We start from the raw sequence: 23,385 nt of genomic DNA, 5'->3' as shown, positions 1-23,385 counted from the left end.
TTTCTTACTCCCGCGTGTTCTCCCCCTCTCCTTCTCTATTACACCCTCACACACGGCCACGCGACAACGTTGTTCCTCGTTTATTCCCTCCTCGGGCCGGCAACGTGGTCGTTTCCTCTCGCAGCGATTTTGTGTACGTTCGGGCGGTTCACCCTCCCTCCCTCCCTGGTATCCCAACCCCACGCGATTCTCGCGCACCCAACCCTCTCTCTCTCTCTCCTATTTTCTCGTACTTCTTCTCGCCCCTCGGCTCGCCCCGTTCCCGCTTCTTTCTCCGCTCGTTGATATCGTCCTGGTAACACATCTCTGCAAACGATTCCGTAAAACGTGCCACAATCGGCCCGCCATTGTTCCCGCGTACCCCTTTTTTCATCCGAGGGACGGGGAAAGTGCAAGCGCGCGATCTTCGGGATCTCGCGCGTACTCAGACGCTGAAGGGATTCGCGACCGTTGACCGTTATTTATTTATTCGTTTGTCGGTAAACCGGGAAAACTTCTATCCGAGAAACCAGTATTTCGTCCGAGAGATCGTGCAGTTTCTTTGCGCCGTTTGTGCGTAATGTAAATTACGGCCCTATTGAGAAGCACGAAACTTGGATAAGAACAAAGAAAAGGGCTCGAATCTTCTTTGCGACAGAGACGCGTTAATTCGCTCCCTGTGCGATCATCGAGTGCATTCTACGGAAGAGCAAGGTCGTTTCGAAGAGCACGAGACGATTTAAAATCGTGTCAAAAGTTTTATCAAAGATTTATTCGCAACTCGGGGAGTAAACTATGTATCAGCGATACATTCCTCCAGCTAGAACTTGTGTAATATTTTTTAGAAGGATTGTATCATTTAGATTTTTACCTCGAGAATATTTTGGTCCCTTGGAGAGACGCTGAACAATTCCCATGGTTCTCAAACTCGCGCAGATTCGCGGCCAGAAATCCGAAGAAACCAGTAGCACCCCGAGCTACAAAGTTTCCTGAAATAACGTTTACATAGGCCTCGTCGCATCCTTAATCCCCATAATCGCGCCCCATGGGAAGAAGTGTAGCTTTCGGTGTTACCAACAATCCTGTCACACCACGGAGACAATTATCACCGACCGACCGGTCGAGTCGAATTTAAACGTTCCCAAAGTCAAACAAACCGCTTCTCGAGAAAGCATCTTCCGTGTTCGTTATCGGCAAACAACGAGCTCGCGGGAGCAGGAAAACGATCGAAGCACAGTCGTCGAGCGAAATAGAAACTTGCCGTACCACGTTACGCAACGACGATTATTTTTAAACTTTCGAAACAGACGCTCATTGTGCGTAAGAAATCAACAGCGCACACTTCCGTGTTCCGTGCAACTTCAACCCCGACAACCGGTAACCGGTACACCGTTCGAGGGTGGTTTTCTTATCTCGTTTACAAAGTCTAATTGTTCATTACGAATTCTTCAAGACGCTTCAAGGCTCTCCTGTGTTTCAAGACGCGTAGAAACATGCGAAACCTATCGTTGAGAAGCTGGAAAGCGACCAAACGCCGTAATATTGACGTTAAAGTTTCGAATTGCACGGGTTTGTTTCTTCGATCCTCTGTAACCCGAATTACTTTCACCTTTTGTAAAAAATTCCGCGACGAAGATTCCAAGACAAAGCAACCTTCCGAGCGTATTCACTGGTTCGAAGAATTCCAAAGAATAGTTTCTACGAACCAGGAAATTAAAAAGTACAAGTACAAGCATCGTGGTTGTACGGAGTCTTGAAAGTTGCCCGATAAAATGGTGCGCGTTGCGAGATCCGATTTGAAAAATGTGAATCCTCCTAGAACACGGTCCGAGGGAAGAGTTTCGATGCGAGGCGAGACGAATCGAAAGCCCCCGCGTTGTACGAGGGGTTGCGCGCGATAACGTCGGAGTCACAGAGGGTTATAGAGTGTCGGCCGATAAAGCGGTGCGCGGAGATCGCGGAGAAAGTTTCGCGGCCCGTATACCGGGTGAGCTTGTTCACGAGAGTCGTGTAGGCGCGCGCGAGAAACAGCGCGAAGAAAAGGAAGAAAACGAGGCGATTTCGCGTCTTGATCCGTCACGCCCCTGGCGAAATGGTTTCTGGCGGAAAGTCGAGGAACGACAGGGAAAAAAGGGAGAAATTCCTGGCTACCCCGCAAGCTGGTAGGAGGTAGGGGGTGTGTGGGGGTGGGGGTGTGGGGGGGGTGGGGTTGGGCGGACGGGAGGCGATGGTGGAAGCACGGATAAGGGGTGCGGCCTGTAGGCGCAGGTCGATACTGATTAGTACTTCAAAGCGGCTTGAACGCGAGCCCCCACGCGCGCGCGGGCTTCGACGATGGATTCGCGACAAAGCAAGCGCCGGCACTCGAGCGAGAAATCTTGAACAAATTAGCGGATTATGAATTCGCCCGGCTTTGTTTCCGGGAAAGTGGCTACGGACGCGTGTAAGAGACTCGCGACACGAACACGCAGCCAGCAGCAGCCCAGGCTGCGCCGCGAGCGGCCCTCCGTTCTGGATTTCCGCGCCTTACGCGCCTCGGCTTGGGTACTCTCCTCCGTCTCCGCGTCCACCAGACACGATCTTGCGCGATCACGTGTGCGTGAGACACTGCAATTCAAATTAGCCCGTCGAGCTTCCCAACACTTGGAGAGACACGAGGACCCACCCGATCCGGTACACACCACGGAACGCGCAAACACTTTTCACCCACAATTCGTCGAAGATATCGAGACTTTTCACCGATCGGCGGACAGAGACTTTGAACGGTAACTTTCGTTGCCGGTGATACCGCGAGTAAACGGGACAACATCGAGCCAAGTATTTGGGAATTCGGGAGAATTTATTTTTGCAAAATTAACCAAGTAAGCGGTTTCTTCCGATGAAGATAAAATCGCAGGGAATGGTACGCGCACGGAAATGGAAAATAGAAAAATGGGGGGGGAAAAATTTACGCGTTGCCAAGAGTATTTCGAGTCGGAGAGGATTCGACGATGGCAAAATCAAACGACACGCGATCGATAAATTCGCGGGCAAACGGATGGTGGAAGAAAGCGGGAAATACGAGGGAAAACAAGATGGTGGCGAAAATTGACGCGATGGCAGAGCCAGGACCGAAAGTCGGCGACGCGTTTGAAAAAAGCGTCGAATACGCGCTCGCGGCAGTTAATTGAGTCGTCTCGAATATCGCAGCCTGGCTAGCCCGGCTCTGCGGCTTATGCAATTGCGAATGCAAATTAAACGAAATTAAACAGTTAATTAAAGTGCCGGCACCCCCGGGGAGAAGTTAATTGAGATTCTTGGGAGATTTGTCGCGCGGAATGTCTTAATTTAGTCCCTTAAGCGCCCTAACTCGCCTTAACAACTTAGAATAATTGGATAACACTGCCAGGGCGTGCTCACCGTCAGAAGTAGGAAAATTCAGTCTCTCGGCGCGGAGAGACGCCACTCTAATTTTTTTTTCTCCCGTTTTTTTCCCTTTTTTTTTTTCGCAAGCGTCACGATTCACCCGCTTTGCTTGCTCGCAGCAATATTCTCTCGGTGTGTCCTCGTGTAGTATCTTGACTTCGTTTACGTCGACTCGTCCAACATTGTTCCGCGCTCGGGGAGAAACGCGTTTCATTAACAAAAGTTGACGGGGAAATCTTATTAAAAGTCGCGTCTTAAGAGCGAACCGTCTCTTACCGGTCTTACGAAAAACGATGGCAAAAAGATGGCACACATTTTTCGTTCCTCGTCGATGGTGGTTCGTTCGAGCAAGTTTCCGTTGAGAGTGGAACGTTGTCCGGAGAATAATTTTGCATTCCACTCGAACGAAAAGTATCTGTCGTTCGATATCCATCGGGGCGTTAGAGGACACGCGTTGGGCGTTAACAACGAACGGAAAAATTGAGCAAAAGCTGCGCGTGCGAAAGGGATAACAGTTATCTTCCCATCGATCGGCCTAACCGCGAATTTTCCCGGCTCGGTCAGAAACGATTTTCTCTCATTACGCTCCGGTCGCGGTGTCAATCATACGACCCTCCATCGACTAATCGCCTAATCGTGTGATCCGCTCGAACAAACCAATCCGGGAATACGAGGAAAATACCCGTCCCTTGCCGATGGAAAATACGAAATAGCTCGCGCGATACGAGTAAGAAAGTTCGGAGAATAATGGGAGAGAAATTGCTATCGTCGGGGTGGATGCTCCAACCATGCAACTGACGGAAATATTAAAATCGTACACGCAACTAAGATTCGACGAAAGTCGTTAAAGCGCTTCGATAGAATCTTTATTAAATATCCATAGATAAAAATTGCTCTGGGGGAGAAATCGTTATTGTCGGGGTACTTTGCGAGCCACGCAACTTTGCTCTCTCCGCGATGTTTCACATCGGTGCTTTGGAGCACTTTTATCGATTCTTCGAGAGAGCTCTAAATACGCTGAAAATTAAATCGAACCTCGCTCTATCGGTGCCCGTAAAAGTTCCTCTCGATTTCTAATTTGTTCTCTAGAACATCGTGCCTAGTTTAGAGCATTCTAAATACACTAAAAATTGAATCGAACTCGATTCCTAGTTTATTCTTTAGAAGAACGTCTCTAAACAGTTTAGAGCACTCCAAATACCCAAAAAATGAAATCGAACTTTGCTGTATCGATACCGGTGAAACTTTCGTTCGATTTCTGATCTACTCACCGGAAGTCTCCGTCCGATTTTTCCGTTCGAAATCCCATCTGGATGGTAGGTCGAGTCGGACGAGTCTCCGAGTTCTCGTCCACGGTCCTCGACGCGATCGTTGCTCGATTGTTTAATTTGGTCGTAGGTCGGTGTAGCGGGGGTCCGCGATGGAAGTCCGTGCATCGCGGGCACGATTATCGACAGACAAACGGTATCGATCTACCAGCCCCGGTAGAAGTCATGCGCGCTAACAGGCCGGGTAAGCATGTTTCACCGTAGCGTAAACTCGCGGGGCATCGTTCGAAGCTCGCGCGGCGTAGGTAGTCGACTATCAATCGGGCTTTTCGCGCCCGCTACTCACCTCGTAAATTTTCACCCTTTGACACGCGCCTAATACAAGCCCCTTCGGGGGTGTTACGCTCGAGGCCGGAGAAGCGTCGTAGTCGGTGGCGGCGGTGCCGCGTTACGGGAATGGTGGCGGCCGACGTGGCTGCCTAACCCCTCGGGAGCCTGCGGGACGTTAATGAAATAACACGGGAATTAGTCTCGGACATTACCGGCAAACTATGTCCATTACCATGGCCCCGTGCGCGTACAGTGCCCCGTGAAAGTTTCTCCTCGATATTCCGGACGAGCACCGTTTCCGCGGGTTTCCGTTCGATCGGTGGCCGCGTACACTCGACGCGTCCACGGGTGTCGAATCGACGTCGGTGGTTCGTGCCCGATGGCGAACGAAAATTAAGGGAAATTGAACGTAATCGAAGTCGTCCGACTATCCCGGCCCGGATGACAGTGACTTCGCAGTCGGATCGGATGTCGCTCGACGCCGGAGCGTTAATCGCCGGATTGTATAGGTTCGACTAGCGTCGGTTAGACCTCGAGGCGACGCAGTGCGTCACTGGGTCAGAGTAAATTGAAAATACGGTGCGGCCTCTTCGGGCTCGTGTCGCTTACGCGGAGTCCGCTCTATGCCGCATCACGTTCCTTTCCTCCTCCGTGCATGCAACTAATTTCACACTCCGTGTTGGAAAGTAGGAAGGCGTAATACAGCGCGGCTCGACGAGCCTCTTTTGTACACCCCCGCCGGCCCCGGTGCTGCTCCCTCGAGGAATTCTAGAGCAAATCGAGCAACGTCTTTGTAACTGTTCCGCGACGATTCTACCAGCCATCGATACCCACCCGGGGACTTTCCACCTTGGAATTTGGAATCGAGAACGTTTCCCACTTTGCGAAAAAAAAAAGCGAGCTTTTCCTCTCTCCAGTGGCGTTTACGATGTCGCGGGTAATTGTTTCGAGAGCAGCGACTTCGGATCACGGAGTTCGAAATCGAGACTGCTCTTTCCCACGGGGAAAACGAGACTTTTCTTTCTTTTTTCTCTCCTTGGCGATTAGAGCACCGATGGTAACGCTTTCGATGGAAAAAGAGACTTTGGACCTTGGAATTTGGAACCGAGAACGCTCGGTGTCTATTCTCGTGGCGATTCGAGAACCTTTTTGCTTCTCGGAGTTAGTTCACTGTGTTACGGGCGATACTTTTAAATCGCGTACGAATTACGATTGAAAGTTTGAAACTCAAACGGGTAAATGGAGGTTTAGAGAAACGTGACCGAGTCGTAAATGGGACGTCTGAATCGCGAATGGGACGTTGATGCATCCTCGACACCCTTTTTATACGCTGGCTTTGCTTCGCGCTTCGCTCGAGGATGACGATAATGTGTTTATTCGTCCGGATTGGACCGCGCGATTATACGCGGACCTCGATGCTGACGGAGGAGCCTTGGACGGTTCCCGAATAGTAGTATCGGTCGATCGAGACGCGAGTTAGGGTAGATCGATGTCGGTCGTGGCCGCGTAGAAACGCTCGAGTTGATTTCGCGTTAGAATCGTACGGTCGACTGTCCGACTTGCCTAGCTCGCGACTGTTATTCTCGGGTGTAGGACGAACCTTGCGCAGCGTAGCACGTAAACGTACGATATCGAGTGCGAGAAATTTGAGAAGCAACGTCTCGAAGAAAAAAATACTCAAACAGAGGGTATTCTCGGTTCCTCTTCCTCGCAACCGTGGATAAATAGTCCTCGTTCGAGAGCATATGGTCTTCCGATCGGTGAAAGTCGGTCCATCGAGCGCACAGATGTATCCACGAGTTATCTTTCGTCTCCATTGTTCTTTCTTCTTTATAGTAGTTCCGTTACCTTTCTCTCCAATGTTTCCTCCGTTCTTCGAATCCCTTTATCGAAGAAAACAAGAGTGTTTAAGCCATCGGTCACGATGTTCGGGCATCGCGTAAATTCCGATTGCCCGGTGCTCGTTGTAACCGAGTTCGGTAGGGATTCTCGGATCATCGAGGGTGGGTCTCTCCGGATCGGTAAATCCGTCGGAGCTCGCGGCAGGAAGAAAGAGGATATGTATCGTATCGCGTTCGCGCGCTTAGGCCTGGATGCGCGCGTAAACGCGTCGCGCGTATAGACGGGGCGGCGAGTGTCGGTGGTGTGGGTACGCGGGAACGCGCGTGTGTAGAGCCGTCGGTGGCGTGTACCGGGCTTTCAAGCGAACGACCGTAAGTCGCTCAAATTGGTATGGATTTCCAGTCCAACACCTCGATTGTCCCCTGTGAAGAGTGCTTCGCGAGCATACATGAATTCACGCCTCGAACACACGGTACGCGCGCCCGTAGTCCTCGGTGCGTTTCTCCCTCTCTCTCTACGGGTTGGTTCGCGCTCTCCCCGGTTTCTTGCTCTTCTCTCCCTCGCGAACGTCGCCCCGTGCTGCTCACGGTTTCTCTCTCGTGCGCGTTCCGCGCGAATCGCGCGCGCTCGCTCGCCCTCGCTCGCCCCGTCGGAGGTGTCGCGAAGCAAATCTTGCCAGTCGCTGGTATGAATGGGGCACGGGAACCGGGCGCGGGTACGCGGCCGTGTGCGCGCGTGTACGTGCAGAAACCGAGGCGGCAGCCACCAGGAGAGCCTTGATTGCGTGCCCGGTGAATGCGTTTCCACCCGTTCTCTCTAAGTAGCAGCTCATTCCGCGATGCTTGCTCTCGCGACTTGGAAAACGAAGGTAGTAGCTTCTCTCGGTGCCCGGAGCTCTTCGAAGAGCCCACGAGTGCGTGCTCTCGCTCTCGCGCTCGCGCTCGCGCGTGCGTACGTACGTACGTGCGTGCGTGAACGCGCGCGCGCGCAAACCGGGCACGCACACCCCCCCGGAGACCGAGGACGTTTTACACGAGCATCTTCCTCACCCCGGGCGACGCCGATCTCGGGATAGAGTTTGTTTTTCACAGCCTCCTCCCGTCCGACCCGCTCTTTTCACCGACCGTCAACGAAACTCCTCCTTTTTGCTATTTACGCCGGTAATTATTTGTCGTCGAGCCCGGCGAGGCCGATTACCGAGTGCTCGTTACCCCGGGGCATCGCGAGAACGAGTCGTAGAATCCGCAGCCGAGCCACTCTCGCGAGGGCCAATTACTCGTCTCGCGGGGTTCGTCCAATTTGGTGCCGACGTCTCGGTAGGGCCAACGGGGATTCTTTTTTTCGGGGATCCTCGCATTAGAAAGAGAGAGAGAGCCGATCGCGCGCCGCGAAGAGAAAAATCGCCACGGACCGCGCTCGGGACCGGGCGTTGAATGGATCGAGGTTCGGTTTTTCGGGGCAAGGACGTGGAGGGACGACGGTGGGCCAAGAACCGAGGACGCGTTTCAACGAGTAACCACAAATCCTAGTATAATACTAATAGGCCCATAATGGAGTCAATAGGGCTTAGCCGCGCGACGACAATGAGATCTTGTCAAAATACGCCGGGTAATACGAGACCTAGGAAGTGGATTTTTCTCAATGGAGGCCCCTGTCTTGTCACCAGTGGCGCGGGCCAGCGGACGTATTGTCGGGTTTTTGAAAAAATCTGAAACCTTTTCACCCGTGTGCACGATTGGGGTTTAAGTTTCACCGTTGCGGACGGACACGGGATTCCCGTGAAGGGGGCGGAACCGAGCCGCAGGAAAAGCGGAATAATACCGGAATAGAATGCTCCGTGACACGCGTTCCCTTTACACCTCAAAGTGAACAGCGCTGCGATCGCGGTCCGAGTATCTTTCTTTCCTACACGGGCACTCGATTTCGGGGCTCGTCTTCCATTTCGCGCGGTTCACCCTTGCTGGAAGCTTCTCGTTAACAATCGCTGGGAAATATCAAATCTCTGCCTCTCGATTACCCGAGTCTCTGAATAATTTACTTTTCCAAAGACGGTGGAAAATTTACAAAACAGAGTTCCGATAAATGTCCAAATCGTGATAATCCAATCCCGAAGAAAGTTTCGAGACACCCGTTCGAATTTCCGTCTCTCGATTATCTTAATTTCCGAACAATCTATTTCTCGAAAGATGTAAGAAAATTCCCTCGACGAAGGGTGGAGGTAGCTTCGATTCCCGTTTTAAAAGGCTCGGTAATTCCTTCGGTGGGTCGCGATACTCTTTTCAAGCGTCGGAAAAGCTAATCCGCTCTCGGCGAAACGAGGAATAATCCGAATGGTGATTCCCTTCGAGGTTACCGTGAATCGTTACGCATTTCTCGCGCGGAGTTGGGTTCCGCCATCGACTTAATCTCCGTTGGAGTATCAACGAATCCCTGCTCCAGATTTCCCGTGGTCTCGGTGCTCCTAAGGCTTGTTAAGTGTTCCGACGGCGGAGCGCGCACTTTTCTGGGTTAATTTATCAAACAAACGCGCAAACTCGGCGCAAGCAAGCCGGCATCCCCATTTTAAGACGGCGGCTCGTTAAAGTCGTTTGAGGGTGGAGTTCCGCCGCCCCCGGTGGCCGCCAGCCGCGCAGCTACAACTACAACGTCGCAGCCGGGCCTGGTCGTTCCTGAAAACGCGAGCCTCTCTCTCTTTCTCTCTCTTACTCTCTCGCTCTCTTCGTCCCACGTGCCCTCTTTATCGCTCCGTCGACCGGGAACGAGCCCCTAACTTCCTTCTTAGGAACGCGGGAATCTTTTTCAACCCCTGTTTTTCAGCTCTCACCGCGGCGCGTCCTCCGTGCCGTTTGCGTTGGACGACTTTATTAGAAAGAGGCCACGAAGTAACGTCTTAATAGGCGAACTTGTTTTCGTTCCAGTGCCGCGCGAGCCACCAAAGAAGACGTTTACCCGACTGGCTGTCGCGTCGCCCTTTCAGAAAACACCGTCCACGTTTCGTTGGCTAAACGCGGACGAGACTGGTCGGAACCGTTAACGCGCGTCCCGTTTTTGATAACCTGTCTCTACGTAATTTACGAGACACCTTTTCTTTCGAAACGATCAAACATCGATCTCTTCGATTAAAAAGAGTAGAACGCGTAAGAGGAGTAACAAGGGCTCGACACCGAAGAATTCTTCCGTTAGACTGTACAATCGAGGTCTCTGGATGAATATTATCCCGAAGGTATACCTCGTTTAATTCTGTAATATTGTAACGAGAAAACTAGAGGAAGATTGACTTTCGAACGATCAAAGATCGAACTTCTTGGATATAGATTAAACGAAAAGAGTAACCTGATTCAAACCGACGATAATTGTTACCAAGTGTCCAATCGGGTCTACAATCGAGAATTGACCCAGATTTTTAACCAGGACATGGAATTACCAAATAATTCGTACGCAAATGGATAAATCGGTTGCGATTCTACGTTCTATCGAAGTCGTCGATCGTACCTGAGAAAGTGGGGGACTGTAAACCCGACCCTGGTGGAATTTATAAGATGGTAACGAATTCGAGAGAGGGTAGAATCACCGAGCAATAAATTCGAATCGTCCCGCGCTCTGTTTCCTCCGAGTTTTCAAATTTATTCGCGCGCTCGGCCGATTTTTTTCGCTTCGCGGGTATCCGCGATTCTCGAGCGGATTCGTTGGAAAATATCAACCGAACCCCACGGTCGTCGAGGAACAAAGTGATTCGGGATCGGGTGTCGCGCGATTAACACGCGGATTCGTTTTGTCGCGCGTTGGGCAATTAAATCCGCGGAGAACTACGGGCGGAGCTAACGAGTGAGAGCTCGCGCGAGCGAAACGTCTGCAAGGATCGCGCGCGCCGGTTTTCAAAATTGCCTTTAATTACGAATATCGTTTGTTGTTCGCGGCGACGAGTGGCGGGCTTGTCACTCGTTAAACGGAATTTATGGGAACGCAATAATTAAGATTCGCGCGCGCGGTTCTCGCGACTGCTGGCTACGATTATCGCTACGATCGACGAGATAGCCTCCGTCACTGTGTCGTCGACGAAATCGATTTCACGGAGGATCCAAATTTTCCAGTCAATTTTCTCAACGATTACGTTCGACACTCGTCCGTTTTATGGATGAATTTTCGCAGCTTTTCCAAGAACTTTCGTCGAAAATTGTGCTCCGTTTTGCTTCTCGACGTTACAACTTTACACCTACGTCGTCGATCGAACGGATCTCGCAGAGTATCGAAGTTTCCCGCAAACTTGTCCCCGACAGCTTGTTCGACGATTCGGTATCGATTCACGGGACAAAAATATCGAAAGTCGTCTTCCCGATAATCATTCTAACGAGGTGACCCGGGTCACGTCTGATACCGCGCGAAAGAGGCCCGGTGCGCGTGTTTTTTTCTCCGCGAGTTTTTAATTAATTAAATTACAGTTAATTCTCGTCGAGTCATTAAGGGTAGCGCATTCGAGTCGCGCTATAGCTCGCTATATAGGTGTCTCTCTCTCTCTCTGGATCCCAACGGCCATTGAGACTGGATGAAAAATGTCTTACTAGGCGCTAATGAAATAATCGTCGAGTTAATTTCGCGGAGTCGTTAATCAGGGTCGAGCGTCGAGGCAGGCCGTGGCGCTGCATGCCACCCCCTTTGGAGCGCGTTTCACAGAATTCTAGTTAATTTTTAGATGAAATTTCATTTCGCGAATGCACGCCCTCTCGCTCCCACCTTCCTTTTTCTCGCTCTTTTCTTTCAACGTCCTTCGGTCATGGCATTCGTTATAACTCGCGACGGATAATTATTGCAATGAATATTTTGCGCGCGTAATTTACGACCGCGGGATGCCAACCGAGCGTAAGCTGCAATGTTTTCGTGGTCAATTAAAAATTTCCGTTTCTGAAAACGATGGGTCTTCGCGGTCGTGTTTTTTTTTTTTCTTTTTCTTTTTCCGGTATTAACATACGACGTGCCACAGAAATTACTTTCGGCCGTTTAAATTATTCGCTTTAACCGCCACGGAGCGTATTTTTCTTGAAGGAATGGTATTTTCTGTTTCAGGATTCTCGCAGTCGAAGAGTTCGTTCTCAAACCCCAGTCCAGGTAAGAATCGGTTCGCGAACCAGCGACTAGAAATTTACGATGGAACGTTGCACGGACGATTGCTCGAAGGACGCAAATTCTGTTACAATATTATACTCCCGTTGGAAAATCCACTACGGTCGTTCCACGGTAGCTTTGGAAATTTGCTAGCACGGAATTGCACGGATACTCGAAATCGCGAATAGGTCGTTTCCATCCATCGCGTTGAAACAGTTTCAACGGTTCCAACCGGAACGAGAGACTCCGGTTCTGTCTATTTTCGACCAAGCGAAAGATCACTTTTTACAATTTTACGGGACGAATCCATAAAGACGCGCAAACGACCGTGTCGGGGGTTACGATGCTTTTCGCTCGAGTTCTTCTACACGGTCTACTCTAGCGATCCTCGATATCTAAATCTATCGCGAACCTCGATGCACTCGCGAACGATCATTTACTTCGGAAGAATGCGCGTAAAGTTGCCAAGCGATCCTGCTCCGAACCGAAACCGTCCTTCGATGGGAAATCGTGCGAGCAACTGCTTCCACGATTTCGCGAATCCATATTCTTGATTCCTGATTTTTGAGAAGCATCTTACGAGGTCGTGGAGTGAATATCTTCGAATTTTTTAAAAGTTTAACGAGTCCGCGATACAAATTGTACAAGCTGGACCACATAACCGGTTCGACTCAATTATTTGCCCAAATAGTAGGTCGAATTAAATTGTTTCTTTTTATCACGAATTTTGAAGGGTTTTCGAGGTGATGATATTTTTCTGCGACAATGGAAATTTTCATTCGTCGCCTGGTTACAAGAAAATTAATTTCGAGGCAATCTTTATAGTGGAAACAAATGACCAATTTACGAACCAATGTGCGGGAAAATTCTGTGCGAATACGTTTACAAAATTCGTAAGCATACAAGGTACGAGTGAACGCAACACGAATGATTTATCGTGTAAAAGTAAGCTCGATTAAGAACGGCAAAGCCATCTTTTATTCACTGTGCTTGAAAGCTCGCCCTTCGATTTGGAAAAGTTGTTAATTATGCGAACACGGCTGGGGAGAGCAAAATTCGTCCGAGTAAGTAGAAACAGATTTCCATTATGATTCGTAACGCGCGTTCAGTCGGTCATGACGACGCTGGATCGTTCTCGCGATGACGTCACGCGGCGAAGGATGAGCGGGAAAACTGATTACGTATTCATGCTCGCGATGATTCCGATTTTTCCGAGCCATTAAACACCGCTGGCCTGACCCGCAAAGCGATGTCGCTCGAAACAAGGGACGACAGGTTGAAAATGATTACTGTGGATGACCTTCGCGTCTAATGGGACTGCGTTTGTACTTTGCTACGTGTTCTCGGTACCAGTTTTCCTCCTCGTCTTCATCGATCCGACGTGGAAAAATTTTAACGCAAATAACCATTGTCTCTCAACGATGTTCCATACTGATAAACCACCGAAATTATTACCGTTACATTGGTACGTTATACGAGTAGAGTAAAACAATTGTTAGGTATACTTATTACTTTTCATTGGAGAGTTAAAATGTTTCATAATCTGTCTAACGTATACGTAGATAGTAACGTAGTTGGTCACGAGACAGTCCGTATAAGTAACAAATTGCATCGATATCTACTCGAGTTTGTTTCCAAAAAGAAGGCTGAATGAAATGTTACTTTTGCGACAAAAGCACACGGATTCTCTTCTTCGAACATTCGTCAAGTATTTGTGTATTCAACGTCGGTAGTTTCAGTGTTGGGTATACAGGGAGGAAAGTAAAAAATAATGGAAACGTTCTCGAAGAAAATAGAAATAAGAAAATTGGAGGAACCAGGAACATATTCAGGTACGAGCAATCGTGTATAATTTCGCGCGGTCTCGAGTTTTCCAAGGGGGCGAGCCGAACCGCGATATTAAATTTCTTGTCAAAATATTTCGAGAAATCGAGGGTGCGACCACACCCTCCCCTATTCGAACGCTAATCGGTAACGGGAGACTTTCTTTTCCCGAAACTCGATTCCGCTTCCACGCCCACCGTTAAATTTTAAATTGCTGTTCTTTGGGCTGGACACGTTTCCATAGAATTCCTCTCGAAACGCGTACGAGATACCAGTCAATTACGCTGAAAAATTTCTATCGGGGACACTCGAGCTTCACCTACCTGTACTTAACCTCCGTAAACTAACAACGATCGAGGACAACGGTACAAAGGGGATCGATTTTTCCACCGAGGGAAGCTGTCCCTTCTCGGAGGGAGTAAACGTATAAAAAATCAAGAATTTTCCCATTTTCCATCGATCTCCAATTTTCGAGACATTCGAATCATTGCTCGAAGAAGAATACCTACCCAAATCGTTAAATTCACCTCTTACAATATTCTTGTTACTTCGATCACGACAGGAAGTAACTGTCGTTCTTCTGTTCTCGGTGCAACTTTGGAAAAATAATAAAAATAAGAGATACTTTTTCCAAGTTCCGAAGTTACCTGTATTTTTCGCTCTGGGTTAGTATCGCTCGCTGTATATTTCCTCTGCAACAGTCGTCTCGAGTGGCCCGGTACGAGTCGGGGCCCCCGAAAGAGATTCATATTTCGCAGGAGGATTCGGGCACGCGAATCTGCGAGGAAAACGAGCGGGAGAAGCCCAAGACACGGTATTTTATTGGCCGAAGGTTTTCCGTTGCGTCAGCAGGAAAACGAACGGTTTGCCATCAGGATTACGAAGGATTCCGGGCGAGGACGAGAGGCGTTCGTAACGAGCAGCTTTCCGACAGAATTGGTTGTTTTAACAACTGCGCGCCACTTTGAGCCGCTAGGTAAGAGGACCTGTGTCGAGGGACGTGGAAAAGGGTACGAAGGAACCCGACGGTGGGAAGGGTATGGGAGGGAGGGAGGGAGGGGGCACAGAAGGAAGAGAGAAAATACGCGGTTTTCGCGAGGACACGGCTGCCGAGGTACCGAGCCCCGCCTGCCGTAATAGTCCAATTTGCCGGCAAAGGAAAATACCGGAGGATTCTGGGAGCAAAAGGAGACTGGCACGGCCCCCGGGGTGGTACTAGCGTCGCTCAGAAAACCGGGCTGGAAAATTGGAGACGCGGCGAAACACGGGGCATGGGAGCTTTCCCGTCGAGGAGCTGTTTTCCGCGAGGAGGGTACCCACTACTGTCCTTCAGGCTCAGTTTACGGACTGACGGCGATGTCAATTACACAGGGTGGTCCCGGAAAAGATGGTCTCCCTAAGGACGAGGGTAGTAAAATGGAGTCAAAAGAGCCGTAACGTCAAAGATGCATATTTAACGAAAGAAACGACACCGAAGGAATTATAACCAAACAGGCGACGTGCTCGGAAAAATTATCCAACCGGCGTTCACGTTTCGGGATTGCTCACCGTTCTGCATCGAGAAACTTTACGAGATTATCGATAGTTGTCTTATATTTCGTTTTCTTTTTAACATTTTCGAAGTGTGTCTTCGACTGGAATGAGAAATATTAAAATATACGCCGAGAACGAGTACTTGGAGAAGATTGATTTTTTCTCGACGAAATTGTGGATACGTCTCGGTTGGCGGTTGACCGGGGAAAGGGAAATTTGAAAATTTCGTTCGGTATTTTGGGCGAATGTGAAATTTACCGATAGGGTGCCGAGAGAACACTCGACCGCAGAAATTGAATTACAAAGGTGAGAGTAATTGGGAAGGAACCGATTGATCAACGTGATCAATTTAGTCGCTGAAAATCTGACCTGTTACCGTTTCTTCTCTCCGTCGAATCGCTTCGTGAATCGAATTATCGGTGGAAAGTGTCCTCGCAAAGTGAAAGCGGATCCTAATTAACGAGAGTCCGTCGAGGAAATTCGAAAGGACGAAGAGGAAGATATCCTTTCGATTCGGTTGGAAAAACTTGGCCCAGATTTCGTTTACGTTGCGCGATGACATGCGCGGTCGCACGAAGTTTCCTACGCCGCGCGTAATTGCTTCTGGCGGTAAATTAATCGCGATTACAGTCCTCGCGCGCGTCACTACCGAGAAAATTACCATTTCAACGATAGAAGAACAATCCCGTGATTCGATCTTATTTAAAATTTTCAATTTCAAAACGATTTGCTTCGATTTACCAAAAAGCATACCTTTCCAATGTACGTGTCACAATTTGGATAAATTTTCGTTGAATTGGGTCTAGCCGGTGAATATCCTAATATTTTCCGTCGCGTGTATTATTTTTATTATTTCTTCGGTTCCCGAGAGGAGGACTCGGGGAAAAAAATATAGGTCGAAAGGTGGAAAATGATAAGTGCTTTCGAATTATTATGCTCTGGATATTCTAAATAATTGATTCTTCGAAACGAGGTTATGTTCGTAAAATCCACCGGCGCGTAGGTGGCTCTGAACGTCTCTCGGAGTGCCTATTACCAACATAACCGTCGAGGGCTTCTAGCATCGACGTAAACACTCCGAAGCACCGTGGTTCCCGTCCTCGTCGTCCTCGTCGTCCTCGTCGTCGTCGTCGCAATCTCTCGTGCCCCCTGAATCCTTCAGCCTTTACGAGGTATCCCCGGTGTCCGATCCAATCATCTCGTTTCCCGCGATATCGATTTCACCGCCCGTTGGAAACTTCCTTCGTGAAAAGAACCGACCGAGACGAGCACCAGAGAATCACGAAATCGAAGAAGACCGAGGAAAATCGAGCGAAAGCTTCGGCCCCCTAAACGCCTTAAATCGCTCTACGCTCGAGTATATCGCCGTTAAAAACGCGCTCGTATCGCGTCGCGTAACGGCGCGTGATTTAGCGCGACACTCGTGGTTTATCACGTATATCCGTCGTTACGGATCCGTTGTAAACAAATTATAACCGCGCACCACGATTTCGACTCGTTCCGGAATTTTATTCGCCTGAAGAAAAATTGGAAGAATTGCTAAACAGAATCTGTAAAAATACATGAACTTTGCCTCGTTAAATGTAGATCAACGTCGCGTCGACTCCTCGGTTAAGTTACGATCGACGATCTTTGTTTCTTCAACGAATTTGAACAAGCATCTCATCTTCTCGTTCTCGATGTTATCTTTTGTCTTTCTACTTTGTCCTATTTCAGAGCGTGTTAAACTCGGGCCGGGTTAAGGCGTTCCTCGACTACTTTTTCCGATAGAAAATCACCAAATTACACGGATCGAAAGAGGCGACAAGGGTCTCGAAGGAGACGTTGGACGACCCTCGTGCAACGCGAAAAACAACGAAAGTCGTCGGTAGACGCGGATGGAGATCCGCTGGACGAAAATAAAAGAAAAACGGGTGCGACGAGGGGGGAACGAATAAAGCCAGAAGGGAGGGGATGAAAATCGAAGCCGAAGAGCAAGGAGGGAAAACCAAGAGAGTATTTTTCCTCCGTGAAAACCGAAGTGCATTGAAGCACGAAGGAACCGCCGGTTGATTAATACGGCCGCTCGAGTCGGGAGCTTTACGGAACATTTTCGTCGTAAAGGGCTCGGTTTCAAAGAGCCACCACCGCTCAATGCCGAGCCGAACGTTGTTGACTATTCGCGAAATAGTACGCGCGCGATTCTCGAGTGGCCCCGCTGGCTATTACGATTCAAGAGTATTTGCCGGGAAAATCAACCCCCTGGCCCCCTTGTCGCGAGAAAGTTTTCCCAAGCGAGCACTGGGGGACGAGTCCGAAACGTCCCAAAAAGCGATTCTTGCCACGATCGACAGTGTTTCCCTCGAAACGGAGATTCTGGCTCTCGTTGGAGCACCTAGACAACACCAGAGTGACTAATCGGTACGGAAGAAGGTGTACACTCGACCTTGTAACGCGCTACTTTGAAACATTGGGCAAAAATTGTAATCCTGTAACAAGGTTTCCATATGGCTCGATGCACTTGGACAATTTCTTGTAACACGAATGTTTCGCATCAATTCCAAGTTTCGTCCAGCACGGAACGAATTAACCGCGTTACGCGAGGGTGGAATATAGTACGAAGAGTAAAAATTGATTTCAATTGGTTCAATTGATAAAACTAGTAAGTAACGTAGGAAAGTTCGATCTCGAATTCGACGGAACAATCCAACCCCCTTCTAGTTTATTCCTTGAATGGGTCTTACGCGGTTTAAAGAAAACCGAGCGCGAAACGGTCGGGTAGATCGCGCGGAGATCACGGCGCGAGAGAAAGAGAGGGGGTGAGCGTCACGAGGGTTAACGAAGACAAAAGGGTTAACCAGCTCGATTCCTCGACTCGTCGCGAAAGAGATTCTCTCCCGGTTTGAACACGAGGCGTGCGGTAAATCGGAGGAACCCGCGCTTCCTCCGCCGGAATCCTTTCTTGCTTCTTCTTTCGTCACTCGTGACCGATTGTACCTATCATAGTGGCTCGAGATGCGCGTGTGTTCCCATACATCTCCTTTCATTCGAGAGACTCCAGAAGAGAAGTGGGTGGACGGTGGTTGTGTCGTTGGGGTGTCGCTAAAGAGCGACGAGCAACGAGAGCGAGAGAGAGGGAACGAGAGTGGTTTGCCAGCGGGGGGCAGAAGGGGGGCGGATGGTGACGAGGACGGTGGTGGCGGTGGTGGTGGTGACGGAAATAAAAGCGAGAAAGCGGTGGTAGAGCGGGGGTCCGTGTGGAAGCAGGAGAGTGAAAAAAAGCTGCGGGGGCAGGGGGTCGGGGGTGGGAGTTGAGCGAGAAAAGGACGGAGAAGGAGAGAGGAGGGCGAAACGCGAGCGAGAAATGGGTGCCGAGGGCTGCCACCGTCGGAGGAGGCGACAAAGATATTAATTAAGAATTAACACGCGTACTGAAACCGCCCTTAATTAGTAACAGTCAGTGCCTGGAGCAGCGGTTTGTTTGCACGAGCCTGTACCAGGGCGGGACGCAGGGTAAACACGGGGAATGAATTGTAATCAAAAAAACATGCCAGCGGATAACGCGACGATTCGCCCCGCGAAGAAGAAGAACGAGAAGAAAAAGAAGAAGAAGAAGAAGAACCCGTTCGAAAAATATTCCATCGGCGAGAATACGAAAAAAAGAAAAAAGAAGAAGAAGAAGAAAAAGAAGAAGAAGAGCGAGCCGCGGTTTTTTCCGATCGCGCGATCGAGCCGTGCCCCGAACGGAGTTTAGAAAAACCGAGGACGAAAATAGAGGCCGCCGCTCGCGGTGGAAAAACGCGCGCGCGAGCACACGAAGGCCAAACGGCATAAAGGAAAAGCCTTCAAACGGTTCCCGCTCGTGTCATGAAACATTTGCTTTGATTACTCGGTGGAGCTCATTAGCACCGTAATTAACGTGAAACGCGCACGAGCGAAAGGAAAACCTTAGGAGCGCCTGTAATTCGATCAAGAAGAATTTCACTCTAGACTCTTTACCAGAAGGATTCTTTTGGATCGACTTATCCTGCATAGCCTCGTATTTCCTCTCGAAAGCTGCGCGGTTCCGCGAAAGCTTACGCGAAGAGATTACGAGCTCGCGACGATTGCCTCGAGTACAATTAGAGCGGCACGAGGTTGTTCGACGTTGCTCCGTTCGAGACGAAAATCTTTATCGTCGTTTTGTTGCGCGATGCCTCCGAATCGAGCACCCGGTGAAAACAATCGCTCGAAGGTTCGCGTAAAAAATTCTACGCACTTTCACGGGGCGATTTTCCAACTCCGGTCGCTTATCGTCCACTTGGACCTTAAATTGATTCGCGTGTGCGTAAACGCAAGAGAAACAATCTCTCAGGTCCGGTACCTTCGATCGCTAGTTGTCCAATTGGAGCATAAATTACCTCACGGGCGTAGAAAATGATTTCTTCCCCCGGAATTGTAAAATAAAATTCCCCCGGTGACCGTTTACATCGTTTTTGGTTCGGAGGTACTCATTGGCCGGCCCTCGAAGCGGTCGGGATCGATGCGTGTACCTATCGCGCGAGGAGCACGTGAAATCGTGACGTCACCGGCCGGAGGCCATTTTGACTCAGCTGGTCCCGACAAAAAACGGCTCGAATGGCAGGACGCCATGTCCTGCGAGCCCGGCAATACAATGAACAATGATCTGTGCGCGCCGCGTACACACGGTGAACCCAGCCACACCGATTAACACTCTCTCGGCTAGCTCGAGAGCGCGCGCCGCGCTGCCGAGCGTGGAAATCCGGAACCCTTTCGAAGGGACGAGCGAATCGCGCGTGTACCTTGAGAGAAGGAACTCGCGAACGGGGAGAGGAAAAATTGGGGGGGGGAGGTCGATCCGTTTCTCAGGAAATATTTTGACAGGGATGGGCGTGGTACGTTGGCTCGTTTCACCGAGCCCAACCTTTGGGGCGAAATTTCTTTTTTTCACCCTCCGTGAGAGGGGTTTTCGGTTTCACCGGTTGCCACTTTAAAGCGATACACGGCTCCGCGGACGAACAAATATTATGCGGCTGAGAAATGTGCTTTCGAGCACATCCAGGCATCCTCGACTCCTTGCGGCAGGATTGTGCCGATGAAAAGGGGGTAGGTCGCGGGGGTGGGGCGCGAGGAGCGAGCGAGAGAAAGATGGAAAGATAGACGGATAGATAGAGAGAAAGAGGAGAGGAGAGAGGGTCCTCTGGCTGGCGTTCGTTCGTCCGCTCGTTCGTGCAGATACAGTGGCTACATTGTGGGTTTAGAGGCTCATTGTGCGACGCCAGCACCGGGCATTGTCGTCCTTTTTCGAGGGCCGGAGATTCACACCTTTTCACCCGGTGCGATTTTCCACGATGGGCGCGCGTTCCATTGAGCGGAAGAGGGCGAGAACCAGCCCGTTGGAAGGGACGAGCGAATCGTGGGTGGGTGTTGGGGGGAACGAGGGGACCGGAGGGCCACGGAGGGCCACGGAGAGACACGGAGAACGGATAAGAACCGAGCTTCCGTGGAACGCCGGAAACCTGTAAGATCCACGCGCGGATTTATCGCGCGGCGAGCCTCTCTTTTTCTTCCTTCTTCCGACCTGGCGTCGATGGCTCGCCACCAAACGGGACGAGACAATGCTGGCTATTTAAAAGCGGTACGTCGTGGATCGCGAGCGTCTCTTCCGGATTAAATTTCTCACCGTCCCGCGTTTCAAAGGCAGCATCCACGGGATACGCGTCGCCCGCGTTCTCTCGATCGACGAGAGAGATCGTTGCATCGCGTATCGCTCGATCGGGCGGTAACGCAACGCGGTAACGAGCCCCTACGCGTTCTCAAGATTCGAGTCTTTCTTCGTTAGGAGTGGCTCGTAATTGGCGGTACGCCCGAGAAGGGGCCGATTCCTCTCGAATGTATCTTAAAGCGCGGTACGACGTTTCAAAAGCCGAGCCTTCGAGAAAACAACCGCACGGGGGTGGTAATTTACTCTTTTTTTCGTTCGATCGCTCGTTTCGCTCCGGTGTAAAATGTGGAACAATATTTAAATCGAATAAATTTTCGTTTCGAAAAAAAATAAAGCGCCCGGAGTAATTTATTATTTTTTTCTCTAATCCGAATACATTACCGGAGCACGGTTACGAGGAATACACGAACTTACGACGGTTCGTAGAGCATAATACAGGCGCGCCAATATTTTCGGTTTACTCCAAACGGTTACACGGTTCGTTTACAAATCGTGCACTTTTCGCTCGTTCTTTCGCAAAGCCAATTCTCCGGTTTTTTGCGAACCATCGAGAACGGACCACCCTGTACGTTCGATGCACGAGCGTGTCTTTGTTCGGCTCGACAACGCGGGAATTAATTCGAACGAACAGATATTGAATTCGATCCCATCGTTAGTACTCGGTTGTAATCGATGCACGGATCGATATCACGAGCCGTCGCCGGGCGTTCCCCTTCCCTGGATCCACCGGAATCCGTTAATTGCACTAATTCCAACGAATCTCCTTCGAGAAGGTGTATTTCCCCGGTACCTTATGAATTTGTAAGCAAAGAAATTTGAAAGGCTGCCAAGTCTCTCTTCTGGAAGGGACAATTAGACTCTTCTCGTCGACCTTGAGGGGAGTCAACGAGACGTTGAGGAGTTTGTCCGACCGATCGTTAAGTTACCTCGTCCCTTCCTTCGTCGATCCTTTGTCGAGATTAGAGAACTTCCCGGTGCTTCGAATAATGCCTCCATTTACCGATCGGAGCTCGGCGCGACACGTTGCGCCTCCACGTCGATCGTTCGCCCTCTTTCTTTTCGTTCGCGTGGAACGCGGTTCGCGTCTACTTCCGTTTCCGTGGACGCGATCGTTGCGTATCGTCGGTCGTCGATTCTCCTCCGAAACTCGTGTCTCGCGAGAAAGTTACGAGGATCGAAAGGTACGCGCTAGGATGGAGAACAGGAGGATTCCGTGTTTCCGGACAGAGGGAACACTGGCAACAAAAGTTTCGCGGGTGACGGCCGAGACAGGGACCGATGAGAGTGGTTCGAGGACTAAATTTAGGTCGACATGTGCGGACGGCGGAGTTTGTCTGGCGCCAAGGAGCAAAATATGTAGCACGGCTACAAAAATATTGGGTTACTTCGAAAACAGCCGGCAGTCAACACTCTCCTGAAGCGTTGCATGTGTCTGGTTGGTTCGCTCGCTCGCTCGCTCGCTCGGTCGAATTAAAACGAGATTCCCAGGAGTTTCCATCCACGGAACACGCGCGATTTATCGACGTCGTACCGATTGGTTTTCCACGGAGACGAGAAACCGAACGATCGGACAACGATCGAGGAACAAAACCGTTTTCGCGCGCGAGTCTACCGGCGAAGATCGTTCGAAGTCTGTCGCGAGCCACGGGACGATTAATTGCGCCATTCGGCGAATTGTATCGTCGATATTATCGAATCGAACGTAGCCCGCCACTCGGAGAATAATTATGAAATCATTCACTCGTGGAACAATTCCAAGCCGTAGCTCCCGCTTTTCGTTTAATTCCCGATGTTTAGTCGCTCTATTTTCAAAGGGTGCTTCCACGGCGTTGTTAATCCGCGTCACTGAATCGATTCTGAACGGTAGAGAGCCCCACTCTAAACACGAAATTATGCAAATTATTAAAACCGGCGTTCGATTGCCGTCGACGAAGCACCCCTTCGATTTTCCTGCGTATTTTCCGACCGTCGTTTCGTTTCCCTCGTCGACGATGCTGGAGTGCGGGAAGTGCAGCCGCGGTAACCGCGTCGCGGTTGAAATTTTCATTTTCTTCGATTTAGACGAGACACTTTGATCGTTACGCGCCATTCGGTTAATCGCGCGGCTGTCGAGCCTCTTCTGTATCTTTTAAGCTCGGGATAGCTGCGAAAATTGCGATCACAACGAGTATTCCTATCCGAGTGTATCCGTGCACGGTATAAAATACGAACAAAGTTACGGATAACGGGAAACGGAAGATCGTCTTTCGGAAGGAACCGAACCTTGCGTTTCGAGAACAATTTTTTCAAAAACTATCGCTCTCGTAGACAAAAAATTCTCTCGTATATCCCTGTTTCGAATCACCGGACGAGACGAGCACTCTTAGCAAGCACTCTATCATTTTCTGCAGGTTATCGCAA

At 50.0% G+C, this 23,385-nt stretch overlaps 1 protein-coding gene across 2 annotated transcripts in view; it reads left to right on the top strand.

Moving 5' to 3' along the window:
- The window catches only part of LOC143148977 (uncharacterized), a 70,198-nt gene that overhangs the window by 5,763 nt on the left and 41,050 nt on the right, over positions 1–23,385 (top strand). For both annotated transcript variants that reach the window (XM_076315853.1, XM_076315852.1), the window contains exon 2: positions 11,886–11,927. In XM_076315853.1, coding sequence (XP_076171968.1) covers positions 11,886–11,927 — 42 coding nt within the window. The remainder of the gene's footprint in view (positions 1–11,885; positions 11,928–23,385) is intronic.

This window comes from Ptiloglossa arizonensis, chromosome 7, assembly GCF_051014685.1.
Source record: "Ptiloglossa arizonensis isolate GNS036 chromosome 7, iyPtiAriz1_principal, whole genome shotgun sequence".
NCBI classification, from domain to species: Eukaryota; Metazoa; Arthropoda; class Insecta; order Hymenoptera; family Colletidae; genus Ptiloglossa; species Ptiloglossa arizonensis.
The sequence above is the reverse complement of the archived record's forward strand: the minus strand, read 5'-3'. Positions and strand labels throughout refer to the sequence as shown.